The following is a 21,472-nucleotide window of genomic DNA, read 5'->3' on the forward strand; positions in this document are numbered from 1 at the left end:
CTGGGTGCTTCGTAAGTGCTCATGGGCCTGCTTGGCGAATGGATATCGGCCTCTGTTGCCTGGCAGTGGTTGACTCAAAGCTACATTCCTCAGACAGAAATGGGGAGCTGGGTGGGAAGATGGGAGCTGGGGGCTAGTTAGGAAACGTTGAGGGGTTTGGTGTATGTGTGTCTGGAATATGAGCCAGTGACAGGGGCAGCTTGGGGGACCAAGGATCCAGGGTGAGACAGGCTGAAGGTAGCAGAGGCAGCAGCCTGTCTGGCTGAAGGGATTCTGAGTTAAGAGAGCGCCTCCTTCCTGCTGGGGATTTGGGCACCAGAAAACCTTGTGAGATGGTCATATTTGAAGGTTCTTTATGTCTTGTCAAATTCTCTGGCTCCTTACTCTTGGATTGTGACTGTTCTGGTCGACTGGCCCCAGACAGATTTGTGAAAGCCGTGGGGAGGGAGGAGCCTTGTCTTCCGAGCCAGCTGCCTGGGTCCTGATCTCAGCTCTGCCATCTCCTAAGCTGTGTGTGACCATGGAAAGGTTTCTTGATCTCTGTGCCTCATTTCCCTCATCTGGAAAATGGGGACAATAGTGACCTCTGCCTCACGGGGTTGCTGTAAGGCTCAGGTGAGCTGATACCTGAGAAGTGCTTAAAACAGAGGCAGACACACGTTACACGGAGTGGAAATTGGGAACGTTGGTCGTTACTGCGTTTTTCCCGTCCTAAATTCCTTGCTCGCCCAAATCCCAGGGCATCGACCTTGGCCACAGTGTTCATGGTTTCCTTTCCATCCACACCAGGTCTTGACCAATAAAAGTCACCTCTGGATCGAGGAGGAAGTCTGGCGGATGGAGATCTACCTGTCCCTGGGAGTGCTGGCCCTCGGCACGCTGTCCCTGCTGGCTGTCACCTCTCTGCCATCCATCGCAAACTCACTCAACTGGAGGGAGTTCAGCTTTGTTCAGGTAAAGTAGTTCTGTCTCTGCTGGTGAGCCTCGGCGCGGCCCTGGCCCTGCCTCTCCTGTGCAAGCACCTTCCCACCCATGCGCCACCTGGGCTTTCGTAATCTGTGCAACAGAACCGCCCAGTCAGGTGCCCGGGCCTCCCCAAGGCTGGCAGGCTCACCCAAGTCTCCTGCTAAAGGGGCTGCCTGGGACGAGCTCATCCTCGTGACACCGGGAGATGCCAGATTTAGGCATGTGTAAAATTCAGACAGCAGAATGCTGAACCCTGGACTACACATTCTCAGTATCTACAATTCTTGGTCTTCCCAAACAAAATCCCATAATACATAGTCACTGGACGTGTCGCTGATCTGTCTGGGCAGTGAGCCCTTGGGTGAGCCGAACTGCCCAGCCAGCACCCTCAGCTGAACCCGGCCCTGTTGTTTCCTTTAACCTCTGGATTCATGCAGGGTGGATGGGAGGTGAGATTAGGACCTTCAGTTTATAGGAAATAAAACACAGCATTTCCCGAAGGACACCATTCATATTAAAAAGGACATGTAGAGTCAAATAAATCTGGGAGGGCTTCCCTGGTGGCGCAGTGGTTGAGAGTCCGCCTGCCGATGCAGGGGACACGGGTTCGTGCCCCGGTCCGGGAAGATCCCACATGCCGCGGAGCGGCTGGGCCCGTGAGCCATGGTCGCTGAGCCTGCGCGTCCGGAGCCTGTGCTCCACAGCGGGAGAGGCCACAACAGTGAGAGGCCCGCGCACCGCAAAAAATAAAAAATAAAATAAATAAAATAAATCTGGGAAAAGATTTGCTTCCCGCTCAGCGAGTCACAATGTACTTTGGCACATCAAGTACTGTCTACAACAAGCAAACCTTGTTAAGCAGACTTATTTCGGTATTGGCGTCCTCCCCCCCACCCCCATTTTTCTTTCACTGTCTACACTCCACAGAACACACTTTGGAAGATGCTACTAGTGGCAAAGGTTCTTTATGCATTTATTCACTCAGTGTTTATTGAACACATACTGCATGCCCAGCGTCATGCTAGACCTGGGATGCAAGAGGGAACGAGACAGGTATAGCCACGCTTTAATTATAAGGACCACTGGGGCAGGGACATTTTTTACATTCCTTTGGCATCTCCCACTGTTCTCCACACAGAGCACGTGCTCAGCCCCCAGGTGCTGGCAGATTAACTCATCCCCTCCATTGATGGGTGCTGACTAATACTGGGTTCTGCCATCCATATGGTATCAGGGCAGGGAACAGATATCACACCCACCCCCGATGTCAACAAAAAATCTGTCCCATATCTTCTCTGTGCAGCAAGGACACAGGACGGGATTCCAAGAGGGACACCAACAGGGCAGCACTCTTATGTAATCCAATTAATTATCCCTCATTGGGGATGCATGCGTACCCTAGAACAAACAGAGTTGTGGGTTTTGGGGTTTTTTTTAAGTGTGTCTGTTTCTGAATCTCACTGGCTCTGCTCATCTCGGAAGGTCTCTGGAGGTGTGCTCAGGCCTGACACATGCCGGCAAAAGGGGGAAGAAAGAATTTTATTTATCTGCCACTAATCCTCACGTGTCGCACACCCAAATCTGGGATTTTCGTGTTCCTGCCTGGAGTATGCTGGGGTGCATAGTTTATCCACAACTAAAACAGACTGCAGTTCGCTCCCCTCACCGGAAAGTTGCTCCCTTAAGCAGCTGTAGATTACAAGCTCCAGCTCCAGCTGCCAGAGAAAGCCGGAGAATTTGGTTTTGTTAGCAAAAGCTGACTGGGATTCAGCAGCTGTTCTACTTTACATACTGAAGAGTCGAAATACAAATAGGAAAGTCCTATGCTGCTGCAAGGAAAGCCGAGAGATGGGGAGAAAGACAGGGGTTTACGTGAGGAAATCAAATGCCCACATTCTGTCCACAAATGCTCTATCTCCCTGGAGTGCTGATACAGAGGAGGAACCGGCACATCCCAGCTCTGTAACCATTAGCAGATCACGTGCGCTCCCCGAGCCTCACTTTACGCTCTTGTAAAATGGAGTTAGTTCCCTACAGATGTGTTGTGAGCCACTGTGCAAGATTACGTGTAAAAGAAAAATACAAAGCAATTTGCTGTGATTCTCGGGGCATGTAGCCACATTTCCATGATCTCTGACTAAGCCACCCATTTCTGAGTCAGTAGGAGGCAGCAAGAGACAGGCAAGAGACTCCCACCCAGAGCCGCAGAATGGTCCGGGGCAGTGTTTGCAAACTGTAGTTGACACTTGTTGGTGGGTTATGAAATCAATTTCTGTGGACCACAACAAGCTTTTTTTTTTTTTGCGGTACGCGGGCCTCTCACTGTTGTGGCCTCTCCCGTTGCGGAGCACAGGCTCGGGACGCGCAGGCCCAGCAGCCATGGCTCACGGGCCCAGCCGCTCCGCGGTATGTGGGATCTTCCCGGACCAGGGCACGAACCCGTGTCCCCTGCATCGGCAGGCGGACTCTCAACCACTGCACCACCAGGGAAGCCCACAACAAGCTTTTTAAACATGAAATAGAGTAGAACGTCTCCAAAAATGTCAGAGTTCTTTACATGTTCTAAGCACAGACATTTTTTCAGTTGTATCAATTCAGTAGTTATATTACATATGTGGGCATACTTCACTGTGTACTGGGCAGTAATGAAAATGTGATTCTTAATGGGAGCCGCCATCGAAAAGTTTGAAGTCACGGAGCTCTTGGAGAAATGCAGTTACCCAGGACTACCCTTGACCTGTGGACTCAGATGCCCGGGGTCGGCTCTGGAGTCTATTTTTATAGGCTCCTTGGGTGACTTAAGTGCACGTGATGCAGTAGGTGACAATCTCTGGGGTGGGGGACGCAGGCTGTGGAGCCGGCAGACCTGGGTTTCAGTCCCAAGACCACACTTACCAGCCCTGCACCACTAGACAGTTCCTTAGCGTCTCCAAGCATCTGCATCCTGACCTGTCTGTATCCACCTCCTGTAGTCGTTGGGAGGATTTGTGCTGACGACATGTATACATGCACCCAGTAGTGGCCGTACAGGTTTTGAGGTGAGCTGCAACCTTCTCCTGTAAGGTGAGCGCTGCTTTAGAACAAGGAGCTACCTGGACCCCATTTCCTTTCCCAGCCACGAATGACTGCGACAGGTCACCAGGGCTTACAAAGTGGCTGTGGAGACACCGTGGTTCTCAGTGGGCCTGGCCTGACCCCTGGGTCTGTAATGATTTATTGAGCTAGAAAGCCATCAAAACAGGGTGTGGATTCCACAGACGTGACCTGTGCTTGCGTGTATCCTTTTGTTCCTGAGGCTGTTTTCGAAGTTTTTAATTGGGGGTTTTGTTTGTCTGGGTGTTTTTGTTCCTACTGTTTTGGTTTGGTTTCGGCTGTGCTAACTGCTCCTAATTAAGCCAGTTAAACATTCTTCGATTGCCAAATACCCGAGTCGGTGCAGCTCGCCTGGACAGAGAAATTAGTGTTCGGCTCTTAGCACCTCGGTTCTGTCCCACCGTTAGAGGAGCTTCCTGGGGCCTTGCCCACTCCTGCCACCTGCCTGAGATAATAACAGAGCCCTGTGCTGACTCCAGCTTTGTGAGCAATTGTCCAAAGCCCCTTCCCGCCACGGTAATGGATCACCACCAGCGGCCAACAACAACCTGGCTGTTTCTTTTTTGCTAACAAGCTTACATATAATAAAAATGGCCCTAGCTTGTTGTGGGCGTTATTAATTGCCCCGTGAGGATGCCTCCCTTTCTTTTGGCTTCCTTTGACTGTTATGGGATTTTAAAAATTGTTCCCAAGGAGAGAGAGTTTTAGGGAAACAAACGTGATGGAATCACCCAGGCTTCCCATTGGGATTGGAAAGTCAGAAGGCCCTTTGTTACTGGCTGGTCTTTGGGGCCTCCTGCCATCTGGAATCACACGGGATTCTGGATGGCAAAGGGAAGCGGATATATGGGCAGGAGAAGGTCTTCATACTCTCCCAGGGCAGGTCTTGTTTGCCCAGCACAGTCCATCGCTCTCCAGATTAGGGCAGGGGACAGTGGTGAACATGGGCCAAACACTGGCGCCCCAGGGCAGGTCACTGAGGGAGGTGCTAAGGCCTTTCTGGGGCCACCAGGACTCAGTTCCCAGGCCTGGGTGGCTTCTCACTGCTGCAGCATCTGGGAGAGCTTCACGATGCAGAGTGTGAGCCCGTTCAGGCCCTCAATGGGTCTTTGTCTAAGGAACAGGAAGGACCGGGTCCACCCCAGTCAAATAGCCTGGGCAGAGGGACCCTGAAGACTTCTGAACCTGAAGTTAGAAGGGCTCAGGTGATAAGAGTCTCCTAAATTAGTGGTTCTTAGTCCTGTCTGCATGTCAGCATCATCTCTGAGCCTATAAGAGCTACCATGCCTGAGCTCCACCGCTATCCAATTTAATCCGATTTTCTGGGACCAGCGCCTGGGCATTAAGATTTTCCCCATGCTCCCCAGATGATTTTACCACGTAGCCAGATTTGAAAACCACGCCTCAGGCCGCTAAACTCTCAGGGGTAAAAAGGCACGTCCCAGCCATCTCAGCAAAGCCCAGTAAATTCGCCTGAGTGAGGGGAGCAACAGTTTGGGACTTGGAAGCTGGTGGGGGAATAACAAGGTGGTTGTCAGGCTAGTTCAAGATTTATTCCTGATGGTCAATGCTGGGGCCTTTCCTTCCCCCAATTTTTTTTTTTTTTTTTTTTTTTTATGGTACGCGGGCCTCTCACTGTTGTGGCCTCTCCCGTTGCGGAGCACAGGCTCCGGACGCGCAGGCTCAGCAGCCATGGCTCACGGGCCCAGCCGCTCCGCGGCACGTGGGATCTTCCCGGACCGGGGCATGAACCCACGTCCCCTGCATCGGCAGGCAGACTCTCAACCACTGCGCCACCAGGGAAGGCCCCCAATTTTTTTTTTTATTGTGGTAAAGTAACATAACAAAATTTATCACCTTAACCGTTTTGAAGTGTGCGGTTCAGTAATATTAAGTATATTCACTTTGTTGTGCAATCATCACCACCATCTATGTCCAGAGCTCTTTTCATCTTGCAGAACTGAAACTCTGTCCCCGTTAAACACTAACTCCCCATTCCTCTCTTCTCCCAGCCTCTGGCAATTACCATTCTACATTCTGGGCCAGTGATTTTTACTACCTCATACAGGCACCTTATATAAGTGGAATTATCCAGTACTTGTCTTTTTGTGACTGGCCTATTTCACTTAGCATGATGTCCTCAAAGTTCATCCATACTGTAGCCTGTGACAGCAGTTTATTCTTATTTAAGGCTGAATAGTATTCCATTGTATAGAGATACTACATTTTGCTTATCTGTCTGTCAGTGGACACTGGGGTTGCTTCTATATTTGAGCTATTATGAATAATGCTACTGTGAACATGGGTGTATAAATAACTCTTCAAGACCCTGCTTTCAGTTATTTGGGGTGTATACCAGACGTGGGATTGCGGGAGCACACGGTGATTGTATTTTTAATTCACTGAGGATCCTCCATTACCATTTTCCATAGTAGCAGCACCCTTCTACATCCCCACTAGCAGTGCATAAGGGTTTTAATTTCTCCACATCTGCGCCAACACTTGTTTTCTTAACAGTAGCCATCCTAATGGGTGTGAAGTGATTTTGATTTGCATTTCCCTAACGATGAGCGATGTTGAGCATCTCTTCATGTGTTTATTGGCCATTCATATATCTTCTCTGGAGAAATTTCTATTCAAGTCCTTTGCCTATTTTTGAATTGGGTTGTTTGTTTTTGTCGTTGTTGAATTTAAGAGTTCTCTATACAGGCTGGATATTAATCCCAAATATTTTCTCAGTGCTGGGGACTTTTTTAACCCCAGACTTCATTTTCAATAGATCAGAACTTAGAACAAGTTGGTGTAGTTCAGAAGTTGCTACGAGATTTGGAATCTTGATAGACACGTCTGGAGGTGAGAAGGATTTGGTTACACTTGACTCACAGTCAAAGAGGCTTCCATTTGGGGGCTGACCGTTTGCACATGACATGTGAAGTAGCCGTGGATGGGAGCATAGAGCCAACCATGGCCTTTCCCAACAGGCTGTGCTGAGCCAGGAAGTTGTTAAGGATGTAATAAACATATCCTTAAGTGGTCACAAAGCCAAAGAGAACCAGAGATGGCTAGGAAGGATAGAGGCTGGGGATCTTGTGGCAGCTAGCATTTTGTTTAGGGTCAAAAATGTTATACTTGTGAACCTGTCTATGAACTTGTATGTATAGCCATTATTATTTTTAGTAAAAGCATTACAAACAATTCTTCTGAACCATGTGCTTCCACTTACTGAGGTTCACCGCCCTGGTGTTTATACCGGAGAAGGTGTAAGCAGCAAAGCGACCCTCATGCTAGGGAGGACTGAGAATGAGACATGGTAGCAGAATCAGACCCACTTAGAGCCGTGTCTGGGGGGAGTGCAAACAAGACAGTGTCCCCCAGCCAAGCCCCTGGATTGATGCTGACAAGCTGGGCTGGAAGGAAATCCAGGAGGCCTGATTACAGTTTCTCTGTGGAAAGCTCAAAACCAACCCGTAAAGATCACCCTGAGGGATCGTCATGCTGCCACGTTTCAATTAAACCCTTGCCGTGTCTCGTTGGAGAAAATGCAGATGTGTTCATCGCCTGATGGGTCACTGCTATCTTCATTCCTTGTGTAATAAACACAGGTCTCTCCCGCCTGGAATCTCTCGGTGCCCTGTGCCCCTCCTCTCGACCCTCCACGAAGTCCTAACCCTGGCTGCCCTCTGCTCTGCACCACTGCCTGCCGGGTCTGGGGGCTGGAGAATGCTGCATCTATACAGCACTTTCCCTACAATTCTGACTTTACTTTTGTAATCACTTCCTTCTCACTGAGACTAATTAAGCAACTTGCTGAGGGTCACAGTGTCAGTTGAGACTAACGCCAACAGTAGAATCCGGAAGGCATCATTTGTAGTTTGCAAGAAGCCCTACGTGCAAAAGCTTCCCAGAGGCTAGAGTTACAGATCATCACTTCCTGGCTATTTTCACATCACACTTCCCATAGAAAGTCATGATTGTATAGCACTTGGGGTGACAAGGAGCTGCTCATGGCTGGAAGTGACCCACAAAAGCCCACACCTGGCTCAAGGGGCAAGATGCTCTGCCGCTCAAAGGCTTGGACCATTTCCATTTGGGTCTGTGATGGTCTTGATCTCCCCAGCATCACTAATCTCCTTCCGGGCAGGAGAGTAATCCTGGTGGGGTTTGTACCTGGGGTGTTCATAGCTCAGAGCATGGGCAGGAGGTGAGGGACCAGCACCCACAGAAAGCATCACAAAGATGCTGTGGGCTTGATATACAGCGTCAGGACAACTGGCCTGCAAGCCCTTGTGAGTCACCTTCACTATTGGTGCCAAATCCATGTGCCAAGTAAATTTTTCCTTTGTGTTTATTTATTTATTTTTTTTCATTATGCGGGCCTCTCACTGTTGTGGCCTCTCCCATTGCGGAGCACAGGCTCCGGACGTGCAGGCTCAGCGGCCATGGATCACGGGCCCAGCCGCTCCGTGGCATGTGGGATCTTCCCGGACCGGGGCACGAACCTGTGTCCCCTGCATCGGCAGGCGGACTCTCAACCACTGTGTCACCAGGGAAGCCCCTTTGTGTTTATCTTTAAACCAACTTAAGATCCGCTCACTTTTTACCTGGCTGTATCTTGTGCCAAATATTATCTCTGAAATTATGATTTTGATATGCTAGCAGACACATGACTCTGTACACATGAAAAGATACACAAAACTAGTAACATGTTTTTAAACTTCTTTAAATTTAATTCCATCTTAAGTCCTCTGGCAGCCACCAGAGTTATGAATAATACAGTTTGGAGAAAAGCATTGGGTTTTTTTGTTTCTGTTTTTTAATAAATTTATTTATTTTTGGCTGCGTGGGGTCTTTGTTGCTGCGTGTGGGCTTTCTCTAGTTGCGGCGAGCGGGGGCTACTCTTCGTTGCGGTGCGCGGGCTTCTCATTGCGGTGGCTTCTCTTGTTGCGGAGCACGGGCTCTAGACACGCGGGCTCAGTAGTTGTGGTACGAGGGCTTAGTAGTTGTGGCACACGGGCTCAGTTGCTCCGTGGCATGTGGGATCCTCCCGGACCAGGGCTCGAACCCGTGTTCCCTGCATTGGCAGGCGGGTTCTGCACCACCAGGGAAGTCCCCAAGCATTGTTATTTTATAGCATTCTTATGAATCAATGAGTCCTTATATACTTTGACGTATGAGCATTGTTCTCTTGGCGAAACTGAGGCTCAGAGAGTTTAGACAGTAATAAGATCACAGAGAGTGAGTGACGGGTCTGAGATTTGAACACAGAGCCCCACTAAAGCTGCCCTCCTTCCTTGCCCTCTGCCAGATAAGCAGACGAGCCATTGGTAGGATCGCTGTGTCCGTCCTCACCCTGACCCTCATTCTAGCCTCCTTTTCTCTGGCAGTCCACTCTGGGCTTTGTGGGCCTGGTTCTGAGCACCCTGCACACGCTCACCTACGGCTGGACCCGCGCCTTCGAGGAGAGTCGCTACAAGTTCTACCTGCCCCCCACCTTCACACTAACCCTGCTGGTGCCCTGTGTTGTCATCCTGGCCAAAGGCCTGTTTCTCCTGCCCTGCTTCAGCCGCAGACTCTCCAGGATCCGGAGGGGCTGGGAGAAGGATGGCGCCGTCAAGTTCACGCTGCCAGTGGACTGCGCCCTGGCCCAGAAGACAAGCCATGTGTGAGGTGCCTGACACAGGCACCTGCCAGACACAGGCAGGACAGTGCCCAGAGTCTCTCAGGACTTCTCGCCTTGATCATGCAGGACAGCAGAATTACACACGGATTGGTGGGTTGAGGTCTGAATTCCTGGGATGTGTGTGGTAATATTCAGAATGACACACCTGTGTGTGATATGTATGTCCATATGTATTTCATATATATAACAGGATTTGCAATTATACTTACTTAGCTAAAAAGTTGAGTCCCTGAGATTTCAACCTGTAGATTTAAAAGCAAGTGTCAGATGTTAGAACAGCAGCTCACACTACTGTGACATTGACAGAGAGATGCACAGACTTTTTGCACAGAAAAGGCAGTGAGAGGCCTGCACTTTGGTGACTTCCATCCATTTGTGCACCTCCCCGCCTGCCCCTTTTTGCTACTTTCCCAAGGCTTTTGCAGAACTGGGGCTCCAAGGTGGCAGGACAGACAGGAGCTCTGCCTGGAGCCCAATTTGGGTGCACAGGGCTGACGAGTCACCAGTGAGCAGCGGGTGCAGCTCCTTCTTTGGCTGCAGCAGGAGGCCAGGCTGGATTGAGGGCACTGGGGGTGAGCCTGTGTCTGTCCTGGGTGCCACCTGAAGGTCCATCCTTTGCCAGGTTGGGGGATCGGAAGGGGGAGGGATTGGAGCTGAGCGTGCTCCCCCTAATTCTCCCGGAGCTGGGAGATCTTTTCCTGAAAGTCAGAAGTCACCACGGCAGCTGCAAATTGATCCTCCTTGGGAGTGTTGAAGTCACCTCCTTGCCAGAACCACTAATGAACCCTGTCTTGAGAACAAGTGTAATTTCTTTCCTTCCTTTAAGTTGGTGATGCCCGTTCTTTAAACCGCTGTGCCTTCTCACCTTGTAAATCATTAGTTTGAATGTCTCCCAGGAAGGCCTAGAGCAGACCCTTTAAAAATTGGTTCGGGGGAGGGGAAAACAAGACCCAGAGCGCTGAGCGTGACAGCCCCGCCCTTCTTGGGACCCCATCCAGAGGGCTGAAGGATGGTTTGTCCTTACTGAACTGGTTCTGTGGAAGGACACTGGGGACCTCTTCAAATACCTTCTGCTGCTACCGGGCAGAGAGCCTGCCTTCCAAGCACCCTGAAAACCACACTGGCTCCAAGTTCCTCCTAATGCAGGGTTATGTTTCAAAACAGCTGGAAGGGCCTTTTCCTCCAAAGCCACAAATCTGAAACCCTGCTGCTCCAAAGCACAAGAGGCTGCAGGACGTGTATCCTTGAATCACATGCCATCCCTCACTGATTCCTACTGAAACTGTTTCTATTTCCCCTGTAGAGAGAATCAGCTGTTCTCGGCTGGGCCCCCAGCCCATGGCAGAATCAGGATGATGTGTCATCTTTGAACACAGAGGGGTGCGGCCCTGATGGAGGACATCAGTGAGACGTACCCAGGATGGGGGTGTTGGTCACGCTTATAGTCTTAGGTCTCCTGGGCCAGAGGGCATCTTAGGATGGAATAGAGGCAGCTGGCAAAAGCTGACCCAAGAGTGCCACAGGAGAGGATGCTCCTGCCTCCCCACAGAGACTGCACTAGCTCATGGCTGTGAAGCACATTAGGGTCCTTTAGCGAAAAGGGAAAAGAGCCAAGTGCAAGCATATCTCATTGGGCCAGTGACTGATGGAGGTGAGGCAGTGCAGGCAAAGCTGCCTGCTTCCTGCAGATGTGTTCCATCTGCAGCTCAAAGGCTGAGCGGCACAAGCTTGCCTCCCAGATGGGCCCTGATGGAGTGGCAGCCTTGGCCTCAGAGAGGCTTGCTGGAAAGGAGGCAGGGAGAACATGGGCAGCTGGGGCCCACCAAAGATTATCAACCCCGGTCGGTATTGGCTGCCCTTTTTCTCTGGCCCTCCCCAGGCCCAGGATGTTTCCTTATACCAAAGATGCTGACACAGAGCCAAGTTTAATGTGCTCCCTTCCCTTCCCCGCCCACCCCCTGCCGCAGGTGCTCCTCAGGCGGGGACAGGTGCAGCAGAGGACCTGGCCACCCGCAAACTGGACAGTCAGCTCTTGAGAGGCAGGGTGGGCTGTGTGCTTGGCCTTGACCTGGTGTCTGCTGCTGTCCCCTACCTCATCAGGCAGCTGGCAACAGCACCCCCATGAGAGCAAGTCACTCCCTTACAGCCTGGGAAATTCTATGTGCCTCTGGGTACAAAAGTGCCTGAACCAAAGTGCTCTGGACACCCTAAATGCCATGGTCTGAGGTTGAACGTTTAACATCTATGCTACTGGAACTGTTTGTGTATTTTGTTTTTACCTTGTAGAGCTTGTCGGAGAAGCAGCAAAAATAAACACCTAACTTCCCGTGAATTTCAGGCTTTTATTTCTGTTGCACTGATCACCTGCCCATTCATTCGTTCGTTGGCCTGGTGAGCCTCCTGATTGGCGTTTGCTCTGAGTCAGGCAGCGTGCAAAGTGAGCACAGAGTGATCTGGGCTAGAGCTCACCTCTGAGGAGGGGACATGCAGACCTGCAGAGACAAGGCCAGTAAGGATATGGACGAGATCCAGGTGACGAAGCGCCAGGATATGTGAAAGGAGTACCAGCAAGCCTTCCTGGAGGGAGCAGTGTCTGTGCTGTGGTCTGAAGGCTGTGGCTTTAATGTAGGTTACAGCAGCAGTGCCTCTCAAACTGTCATGCGCACAGGAGTTGCATAAGGATCTTGTTCAAACACAGGTTTGGATTCATGGCTCAGGGATGAGGCCCGAGACTGTGCATCTCTAATAAGTTCCCAGGTTACACACATGGTATTGATCCTCAGACAGAGTAACAAGGGCTTAGACAGCTTCCTTTGTCTCTGCTGTGCTATAGTCTATGGCCCACAGACCAGTGCATCTCTGCCCCATGAAGCTTCCTCTGGACTCTGGTTCCCTGGCTGCCCTGGTGAGATATGCCTCTGTACACTGCTGATGCTGCTGCAAGCCCCTTGTTCTCTTAAAGGCAGAGGGAGAAAACACTCCACCAGAGCCACAGCCTTGCACTCCGTGTGCTCCATGTAGGATGCCTCCAGGTAGACCCACCCATCAGCCCTGGGTCCATCAGGAAAACAGGAACTCTTCACAGAACACCCACCTGTCATGCAGTCAGTTGCTTTTCTACTGAAGCAACCAGAAATGTCGTACTGTACTGGGAAATAAGAAGGAAACCTACATGCAGAAAGCAGCCTAGTGACTAAAAACCATTTCTTGGGAACAATAACCGCAAGATGGCTTTGCCATGTTGAGCCCATGAAAAGAGTTTTCCAAAATAAGAAACGTGGCCAGAAAAAACTTCACAACAAATAATTTTCAAAAAGAAAAAAAAAAATCTTGCGCTTGAAGGTTTGTTTTTCTACTCTGCATCCTCCCACGCATAATGCTGGGAGAGTTAAGTTTAAAAAGAAATGATAAAATCAATGAAAAAGTATCCATTATTTTGGCAGTTCACATAAGAACTAAAGAACAACCAAAATAACTCATATTAGTTAAAGAGAAGAATTATCATTCAGCTACTTGAAAAGCTGAATCTGTTTCAAAGCGATGAAGGGTACCCTTGGAAGTACAGAAGCCCACTTGCCCTGGATCTCTTTAGAAAGAGGAAGTTGGCATCACTAGAGCAGAAACTCTCAATCCCACCAGACTAGCACCAACTTTTTCTAACAAGTATGTTGAAAATTCCTTTCTACTAACCTAAGACGAAATTCAGAAATAATATAACCTACTTATGTGTGTAGTTCTTTTAATCAATATAAGGTCTTGATTCAAATATAAAGTATAAATAAATGCAAAGTCTAATTTACACTAACATGCATATAATACTAATAATGAGTAGTAATTATTATAAGTAATAATCTTACAATAAATAAGTTGGTATTGAGAGAAATACAACGATATTCAACTAAACACTGTTGACCCTCTTTATAAATGACATTTTAAAATAAAGGCTAAAGAAGTGTAAGAGAGTGTGTGTGCGCTCACGTGAGTGTGTGAAACAGTGTTGAATCCTATGGAGAAGTCAAGTAGGGTGAAGACCAGTAAATGTCCACAGAATTTGAAATATGGAAACTTTAGGGTAAGAATTTCAATGGAATGTTGGGGATAAAATCAAGATTGGGAATGAGTGAGAAGTAAGGAAATGGAGGCTAGTTCTAGATACTCTTTTGAGATTTGGCTGTGAAGTGGGGGAAGAGAGGATTGTAGATATAGGGGGTTAGAAGGAGAGCTGGTTATTTTTTTCCCATGGTTCTGACCTGAACCTGTTTTAAATGTTTCTGGAAAAGAATAAGATGACCTGGAGTGGTTGAAGATGAGAGAGAGAGAGAGAGAGAGAGAGAGAGAGAGAGAGAGATCAAAGTCCTAGAAGGTATGGGAAGAGATGAGGTCCAGAGAACAGGTGGCTTTAACGAGGAGTGCCAACTTGTCTTTTAAAATTAGGAGAAAAGAATAGGGGCCAATGAGGGAAGGATTTACTCCTGGTGATGTAAGGTGTGGAAGTTCTCTTCTGATGATGTCTATACCCTTCGTAGAAAAGTAGTCAATGCCATCTGTTGAGAGTGACAGGGAAGGAAGTTGTTTTGGCCCTGAGGGTTGAAGAGGGAGGAGAAGTTTAAAAGTAATTATTGGAGAAAGTGAAAGAGGACCTGACGAGAGAAACATGGTAAGGTTAACCTAAAACAAAACACCTTGTTTAGAACAGTTTTTGTCTAAGATGAAACATACTAATTGTGTTTCCTGGAGAGTGTGCAAAGTAGAATTTTTGTTCAGTTAAATTCTATTTTCCCCCACCAATTTCTGTAATAGTTCCAGACAGTTTATCTTAGTTCACTTTGATCTCCAATAGTTACTCAAAATGCTTTGGCTTCATTTTTGCTTTCTCTGTTCAGAAATGAACAGTCATAAATGGAACCTTTGATGTACCTGGCAACCAAAAGTTTCCACTGCTAATTCTCCCATAAAGTGAATAATCAACCCCTTGTTTACTGAGTGTTGATTTTATTTATTGGATCAGAAACCTAGCTTATTTCTATAATATCCATCATATGCAGAGCCTACTCTTGAAAATCTAATTTTACCCAACAGCTGAAACTTTTACCCAACTAAAGAATTTATTAGGGCTTAACTTCCTGAAGAGTCTATCTGTTATAAAGCAACTAGTTCCTGGACAAAAAAAAACAAAACAAAACATACTTTTTAATACACTGCTGAACTCTCAGGAGGTAAGGGAAATCACCAGGCAGAAAATAAATGGGAATACACATGCACATGCAAATAAATGAACAAAACAATGCTCTCCGTGGCTCCTGGCAGAAGCAAATTTAAGTCCTTTCTGGAGAAAAGCAAACTCAGTTCATATTAACCAAATAGGAACTCAGTATCTAAGATCCACAAACCACAGGGGAGAATCAGCAGAAACACAGCTCCAAGGAAAAGAATTATCAAAATAGAATAATGATATACTAAATATCTAAGGAATTAAAAAGTAGAGTCATGAAAATAAGTAAGCAATGAGACACTATGAAAGGACCAGGCATGATGAAAAATAGAACCTTCAGAAATGAAAAACTGTTGGAAACAAACCTAATTTGAGAGATTTAACAACAGACTAAAGAAAATTAATGAATTCTAAAACGGAGCTGAAGAAATTACCCAGATTTCAAAAAAGAGACAAATGGATTAAAAAATATAAAAGGTTAAAAGACAGAGGTTAAAATAAAAAGATTAACATGAAAATAACTGGAGCTCCAGAAAGAAAGAATGGAGGAGAGGCAAATTTTAAAAAATAAAGGCTAAGGATTTTCCAAAGGTAATAAAGACTGAAATCCAAAAAACCAGAAAAAACAATGCATACCACCAAGCAGGAAAGCAAACTTTAAAAATAAAACCACACTTAGACACACTAAGAAGCCCTTAAAAGCAGCCAGAGAAGAATGACAGATCATTTAAAATTGTGAAATTATAACAGACTTCTTAACAAATTAATGGAAATCAGAAAATAGCAATCTAATATCTTGAAAGTACAGAGAGGAAATAATTGTCAACTTAAAATTGTAAATCTAGAAAAACTGATTTTCAAGAAAGAAGGAAAAATACAAAAATTTAGAGAGTTTACCAATAGTTCTTACCTAAAGAACTTCTAAAAAGTACACTTCACGTAGAAGGAAAATGATCCTAAAGGGGGAATCTGAAAAGCTAGAAGGTATGGTGAGTAAAGACATGGTGACTGTGAAGGTAAATATAAATAAGCCTCACCTATTTAAATTATAATAATGTTTATTGATGTAGTTTTTTTTTAAGGGCACACTAAAAGACAGATAACAATGATGTGTAAGTTGATTGAGTAAAGGATTGAGTTAAAATGTTCTGAGACCCTTGTATTTGGGGGCAGGGGAAAATTATGGACTAATTTAGATTTTGTTCAATAAGCCTGGAAAAATGTCAGGGGAAATCACTAAAAAGCTAAAAATATAACATCCAAAACCTTAAGAGGGGAAAAATGAAATAAGAAAGCAAACAAACAATTCTTGAAAATGAAGAAAAGAGAAAAATAGCATAGAAAAGGCAGGACATGTTGAAATCAAAAAGTAGGTGTTAGAAACAAATCCACATATATATCAATAATCACAATAAATATAAATGAATTAAACCCTTGAATTAAAAGATAGAGATGACTAGATTGGATTTTCAATATAGTTATATGCTATTTATTTTTATCTTTAGGTAAAGATAAAGGTATAATAAAAGATGTTAGACAAAAGCAAACTAAATGAAAGTTGAGGTAGCTAGGTTATAATCACATAAAGTATACTTTATGACAAAGGACATTATTAGGGATAGAAAGAGTCACTATGGAATGATAAAAGGAAGAATTAAATATTTTATAATTGTATGCATTTAATAATATAGCTTCAAAATCATAAAGAAGAAAAACACTGTGGACAAATCCATCATCATACAAAAAATTATGTGTGTACGTGTGTGTACAACACAACAAGCTTCATATAAAAAATAAGGAACTTATATTCCCCTCAAGAAAACAAATTCAAAGCATATTAGACCTGAGCAAATCTCAATAAATTTCAAAGAATAAATATCATATAGAATACATTCTCTAAACATTGTGCAAAAAAGTTAGAAATCAAGAATAAAGGCTATATTTTAAATACCCACACATTTTGAAATTATATTTCTAAATAAATCATTAATCAAAGAGGAAATTATAATGGAAATTTTTCAAAAATTTAAAACTAAATGGTAATTAAATATCTCCATACCAAAAATTTGAGGATGCAGCAAAAAATATTACTTAGAAGGAAATCAATAATCTCAATAGGAAATAATGCACTAAGAATCCAACCCAGAAAAAGTAAAAAGAGAAATATACTACATATAAGAGCTGAAACTGGTGAAATAGAAAACAAAGATCATTAAAGAGGACTGACAAAGCCAAATGTTGATTTTTTGATAAAACCAATCAAACAGATAAATCTTTGATAAGGCTGGTCATGGGAAAAAGAAAACAGAAAAGCCTCAAAGGAATAATTTTAAGTATAAAAAGACAAAACTATAGATGAAACAGAAATTTAAGAGATGATAAAAGAATACTACAGAGTTTATGTGATTAAATTGGACAACTTAGAATCGACAAAATATAACTTATCAAAAGAAGAAAGTCTGAATATTCCTAAAGTCGTTAAAGAATTCATATCAGTAGTTTAAAATTTTCCCACCAAAAAAACCCCTCAAGAAACCCAAGGCCCAGATGATTTATCAGCAAAATTCTACTAAACTTTCAAGGAACAAATAATTCCATCTTGTATAAACCCTCCCAAATATTAGAAAAAGATAAACTACTCCCCAACTTATTCTAAGAGGGAATGAGTAATAATAAAAATAGACAAGAATTATATAAGAAAAAAAATTATAGGTCAGTCTCACTCCTAAACATAAATGCAAAACTCCTAAATGAAAATATTAGCAAACTTAACCTTGTGATATATAAAAAGGTCATACATCATGACTAAGTTTGACTTTTTCCAGGAATACAAGTATAGTTTAATATAAATTCTATAAATATTCACTGCATTAAAATTTTTATCATCTCAATAGATACAGAAAAAGATAAAATTCAATACCTATTCATGATTTAATTTTTAAATTTCTTAGCAAAATAGTAATAGAAGGGAACTTTCTTAACCTGATAAATGTAATCTATTAAAAACTTATAGCAAATATCATTCTTAATGGTGAAATGTTAGTAGCAGTTCACTTAAAATCAGAAGTAAGGATGTCTGCTATCACCACTCCTTTTTAAGATTGTACCAGAGGTACTAGCCAGTGCAAAAAAAGAAAATAATAAAAGAAATAAATGGTATATAGAACAGGAAAGGAAGACACAAAACTGTCATTATTTACCGATAATATAATTGCATATACTAGAAATCCAAAAGAATCTACAAATTATAAGAGAATTTAGCTATTTTTTAATAGCTAACTCTCTTTTAATGGGAAACTATGTCTAAATAACTAAAAGAAAGCATGAGAATTGTATCTCACCAAATAGTATCAATAAAGAGATAGAAAATGACCATACTGGACTTTGATCTTGGACTTTCCAGCCTCCAGAACTATGAGAAAATTAGTTTCTATTGTTTATGCCACCCAGTCTATGGTATTTGTTATGGAAGCCTGACCTTACTGAGATAACCATGGAGGCAGGAAGGCAGAAAGATGATATATTTAAATTGCTGGAAGATAAAGACAGTCAACCAAGAATCCTAAATCCAATAAAACTATCCTTGAAAAATGAAGATCAACTTCCAGCATCAGTGTGAGGAGCTCCCACTCCCCAGTGAAATTGTGAAAATTATTTAAACAAGCATGTAAAGCCTCTGAAAATGGTCCTAAAGGCAAATAGCAAATGGAGAAGCATATGTTTTAGAAAACCTTCCCCCCAAAATTGGTAAGAAAGGCAAGAATGTGCAGTCCTTGAACGAAGACCACTCCCTCCCTCCCTCTCCCAGCTCAGTGAGGTAAAGACTCCAGACTCCTGCAGCCAAGGACACAGGGCTCCCTCTCCTCAAGCTCAGTTGAAGGAACTTCAGTGTTTCTCATCCTATCCCCAGCTGCCTATTGCTGAGGCTAATTCCAAGCAAGTGTCGTTGAGAGGTGGGAGCTCCCTTCTTCTGTTCAGCCCCCATTTATAGAATAGAGGTTGTACCTTGGTTGTGGCATGCTGAGAACACTGGGGCCCAACTGCCCTTGCCCCAACTGATGAGGTGGATGGCTTCATGCCAGGAGAGACAAGACAAAGGGACTTCAGGCTGCCGCCATCACATTCCAGTGATCGCTCAGCTCCTAGAGAAGGGGTACGATCAAAGAGAAGCTTGTCATCATCCCCACCTGCAGCTCTAGAGCCCTGGCTCAGAGATTTTGCCTGGGTGGAGAAGCAGGCTGTAAAATAGGTAGCTCTTAATCTCTTCCCAAAGGAACTGATTTTATTTTCAACAGAGCATGGAAAACTTCAAACCTAAGAGCACTGTCAAGAACAGTGAAGGTTTAGGTGAAATGCAATGAGGGAGAGATTCATGGATTTTTAAGAAAACACAACCTAGGGACCTCCTTGGTGGTCCAGTGGCTAAGAGTCTGTGCTCCCAATGCAGGGGGCCTGTGTTCGATCCCTGGTCAGGGAACTAGATCCCACATGCTGCAACTAAAGAGCTTTCATGCCACAACTAAAAAAAAAAAAGATCCTGCATACCACAGCTAAAAAAAAAAAAAAGATCCTGCATACCACAGCTAAAAAAAAAAAAAAGATCCTGCATGCCACAACTAAGAGCCAGTACAGCCAAATAAATAAATAAATATTTTTTAAAAAATTAAAAGAAAACACAACCTAGACTGTAGGGTGGCTAGTTTATGAAAGAACTATGGAATAAGACTGCTGGGAGGAACCCTCTTGGAGTCAGAACAAATATCAAACACAGACCTCAGAAACTATTTTCAAAGGAGCCACACTTTGATTGGATTAGTTTGTAGAACATTTATGCCCTGGGGCATTATTGGAAACAATAGATCAATAAGCTAGCAATGAGTGGGGTTTAACAACTGGGTGTGGTCAGGGAAAGAGAGAAGGAGAACCCTACAAATACCACTATCATTCCAAGGTGACTGTGGGAATATCCAAATTGGGCCTCCTCAGCCTCTGTGCACCAGTGCCTAATTGAATCTTGGAGACAGAGTTTTGGGTGAAGTAGAAAAGAATAGCTTTATTGCTTTGCCAGGCAAAGGGGGACACAGCGGGCTCCTGCCCTTGAAAACTGTGTGTCCCAACCTGGGAGGATTTGGTGAGGAGTGTTACAGAAATAGTTCAAGGGTGGGGTTCCTGACAAGATTAGGGTGTGTGCAGGGCCTGCCCTCCTTTAATCTGGTCTCAGATAATCTCTTGATGAGCTTCTCTGGTTCCTTTAATCTGGCCTCAGGTGGTCTTCTCTGGAATGAAGAATGTTGACATCTTCCATTTGTTGGGGGTTTCCGTTCTATAAAGATATTGTTATGTGTATCTCTTGAGGACCCTGCCCCAAGGCTGCACTATTGTTTCTTGTCTGTTCCTCCCTTGTTTCTGCATCCCCTCCCTTCCCTGATTAGCAACTGTTTGAATCTGCCCTTTGGGACTCAGGGAAGGTCATGGAGGCTGGAGTCTGTTCCCTACAAACAAGGAATGGGGGACACAGAAAGGCTTCTGAGCCCAGGAGCCCTGTAGGGTCCTGCTTGGTTTCACTGCCTGAGGAGCAACATCAGAGGCTTCACACTTTATGGGAGGGAGAAAATAAATGTCACTAAAATAATCTAGTCACTAAAAAACAAACAAAAATAACAAATCTTGGTGGCGGGAAGGGGGAACCCAGAACCCAGAGTTGCTACAGTATATTATCTAAAATGTCCAGTTTCCAACAAAAAATGATGAGGCATGCAAGAAACAGGAAAATGTAACCCACACACCATGGGAAAAAAGCAACAAAAGCTGCCTCTGGAAACAACTGGATATCAGATTTTACAGAAAAGACCTCAAAATACCCATTATAAATATGTTCAAATATGAAGGAAAAAAGAAGACATTCACAGGTAATAAAAACTGAGATAATTCATCACTAGCTGACCAGCCCTGCAAGATATACTAAAGGAAGTTTTTCAGGCTGAACTGAAAGGACACTAGACAGTAACTCAAACCCAGATGAAAAACAAAGAACACCAATAAAGGTAACTACAGAGGTAAATATATAAATGTATTTTTTATTTGTAATTTTCTCCCATCTGATTTAAAAGACAATGTGTAAAGCAGTAATTATCATCTGAGTTGATGGGCACACAGTGTATAATGATGTAATTTATACAACAATAACAGCACAAAGGAGGGGGGATAGAAAGGAGCATATAGGGGCAAAGTTTTGTATAATACTGAAATTAAGTTGGTATTAACCCAAACTAAATTGTTATAAGTTAATATGTTAATCACAATTCTAAAAACAACCAGTAAGAAAATAATATATAGTAAAAGAAATGACAAGGGAATTAAAATGGTACACTAGAAAATGTCTATTTAACACAAAACAAAGAAATAATGCTGAAATTGAGGCACAAAAAAGAAGATATATAGAAAACAAACAGCCAGATGGAGACATAAATCCTAATTTATCAATAATTACATTATATGTAAAAAGACCGAACACTCCATTT

At 44.4% G+C, this 21,472-nt stretch overlaps 1 protein-coding gene across 4 annotated transcripts in view; it reads left to right on the forward strand.

Moving 5' to 3' along the window:
- Positions 1 to 21,472, forward strand: part of STEAP3 (STEAP3 metalloreductase) — a 97,495-nt gene that overhangs the window by 35,814 nt on the left and 40,209 nt on the right. For 2 of the 4 annotated variants that reach the window (XM_082658220.1, XM_082658221.1), the window contains exons 4-5: positions 790 to 954; positions 9,444 to 12,071. In XM_082658220.1, the coding sequence (XP_082514346.1) occupies positions 790 to 954; positions 9,444 to 9,725 (447 nt within the window). In that variant the 3' untranslated portion in view covers positions 9,726 to 12,071. Of the gene's footprint in view, positions 1 to 789; positions 955 to 9,443; positions 12,072 to 21,472 lie in introns of those variants that run through there. The other 2 variants (XM_082658223.1, XM_082658222.1) reach the window with 1 other exon arrangement.

The sequence above is a fragment of the Grampus griseus genome (assembly GCF_964374135.1).
Source record: "Grampus griseus genome assembly, chromosome: 7".
In the NCBI taxonomy this organism is placed as follows: domain Eukaryota; kingdom Metazoa; phylum Chordata; class Mammalia; order Artiodactyla; family Delphinidae; genus Grampus; species Grampus griseus.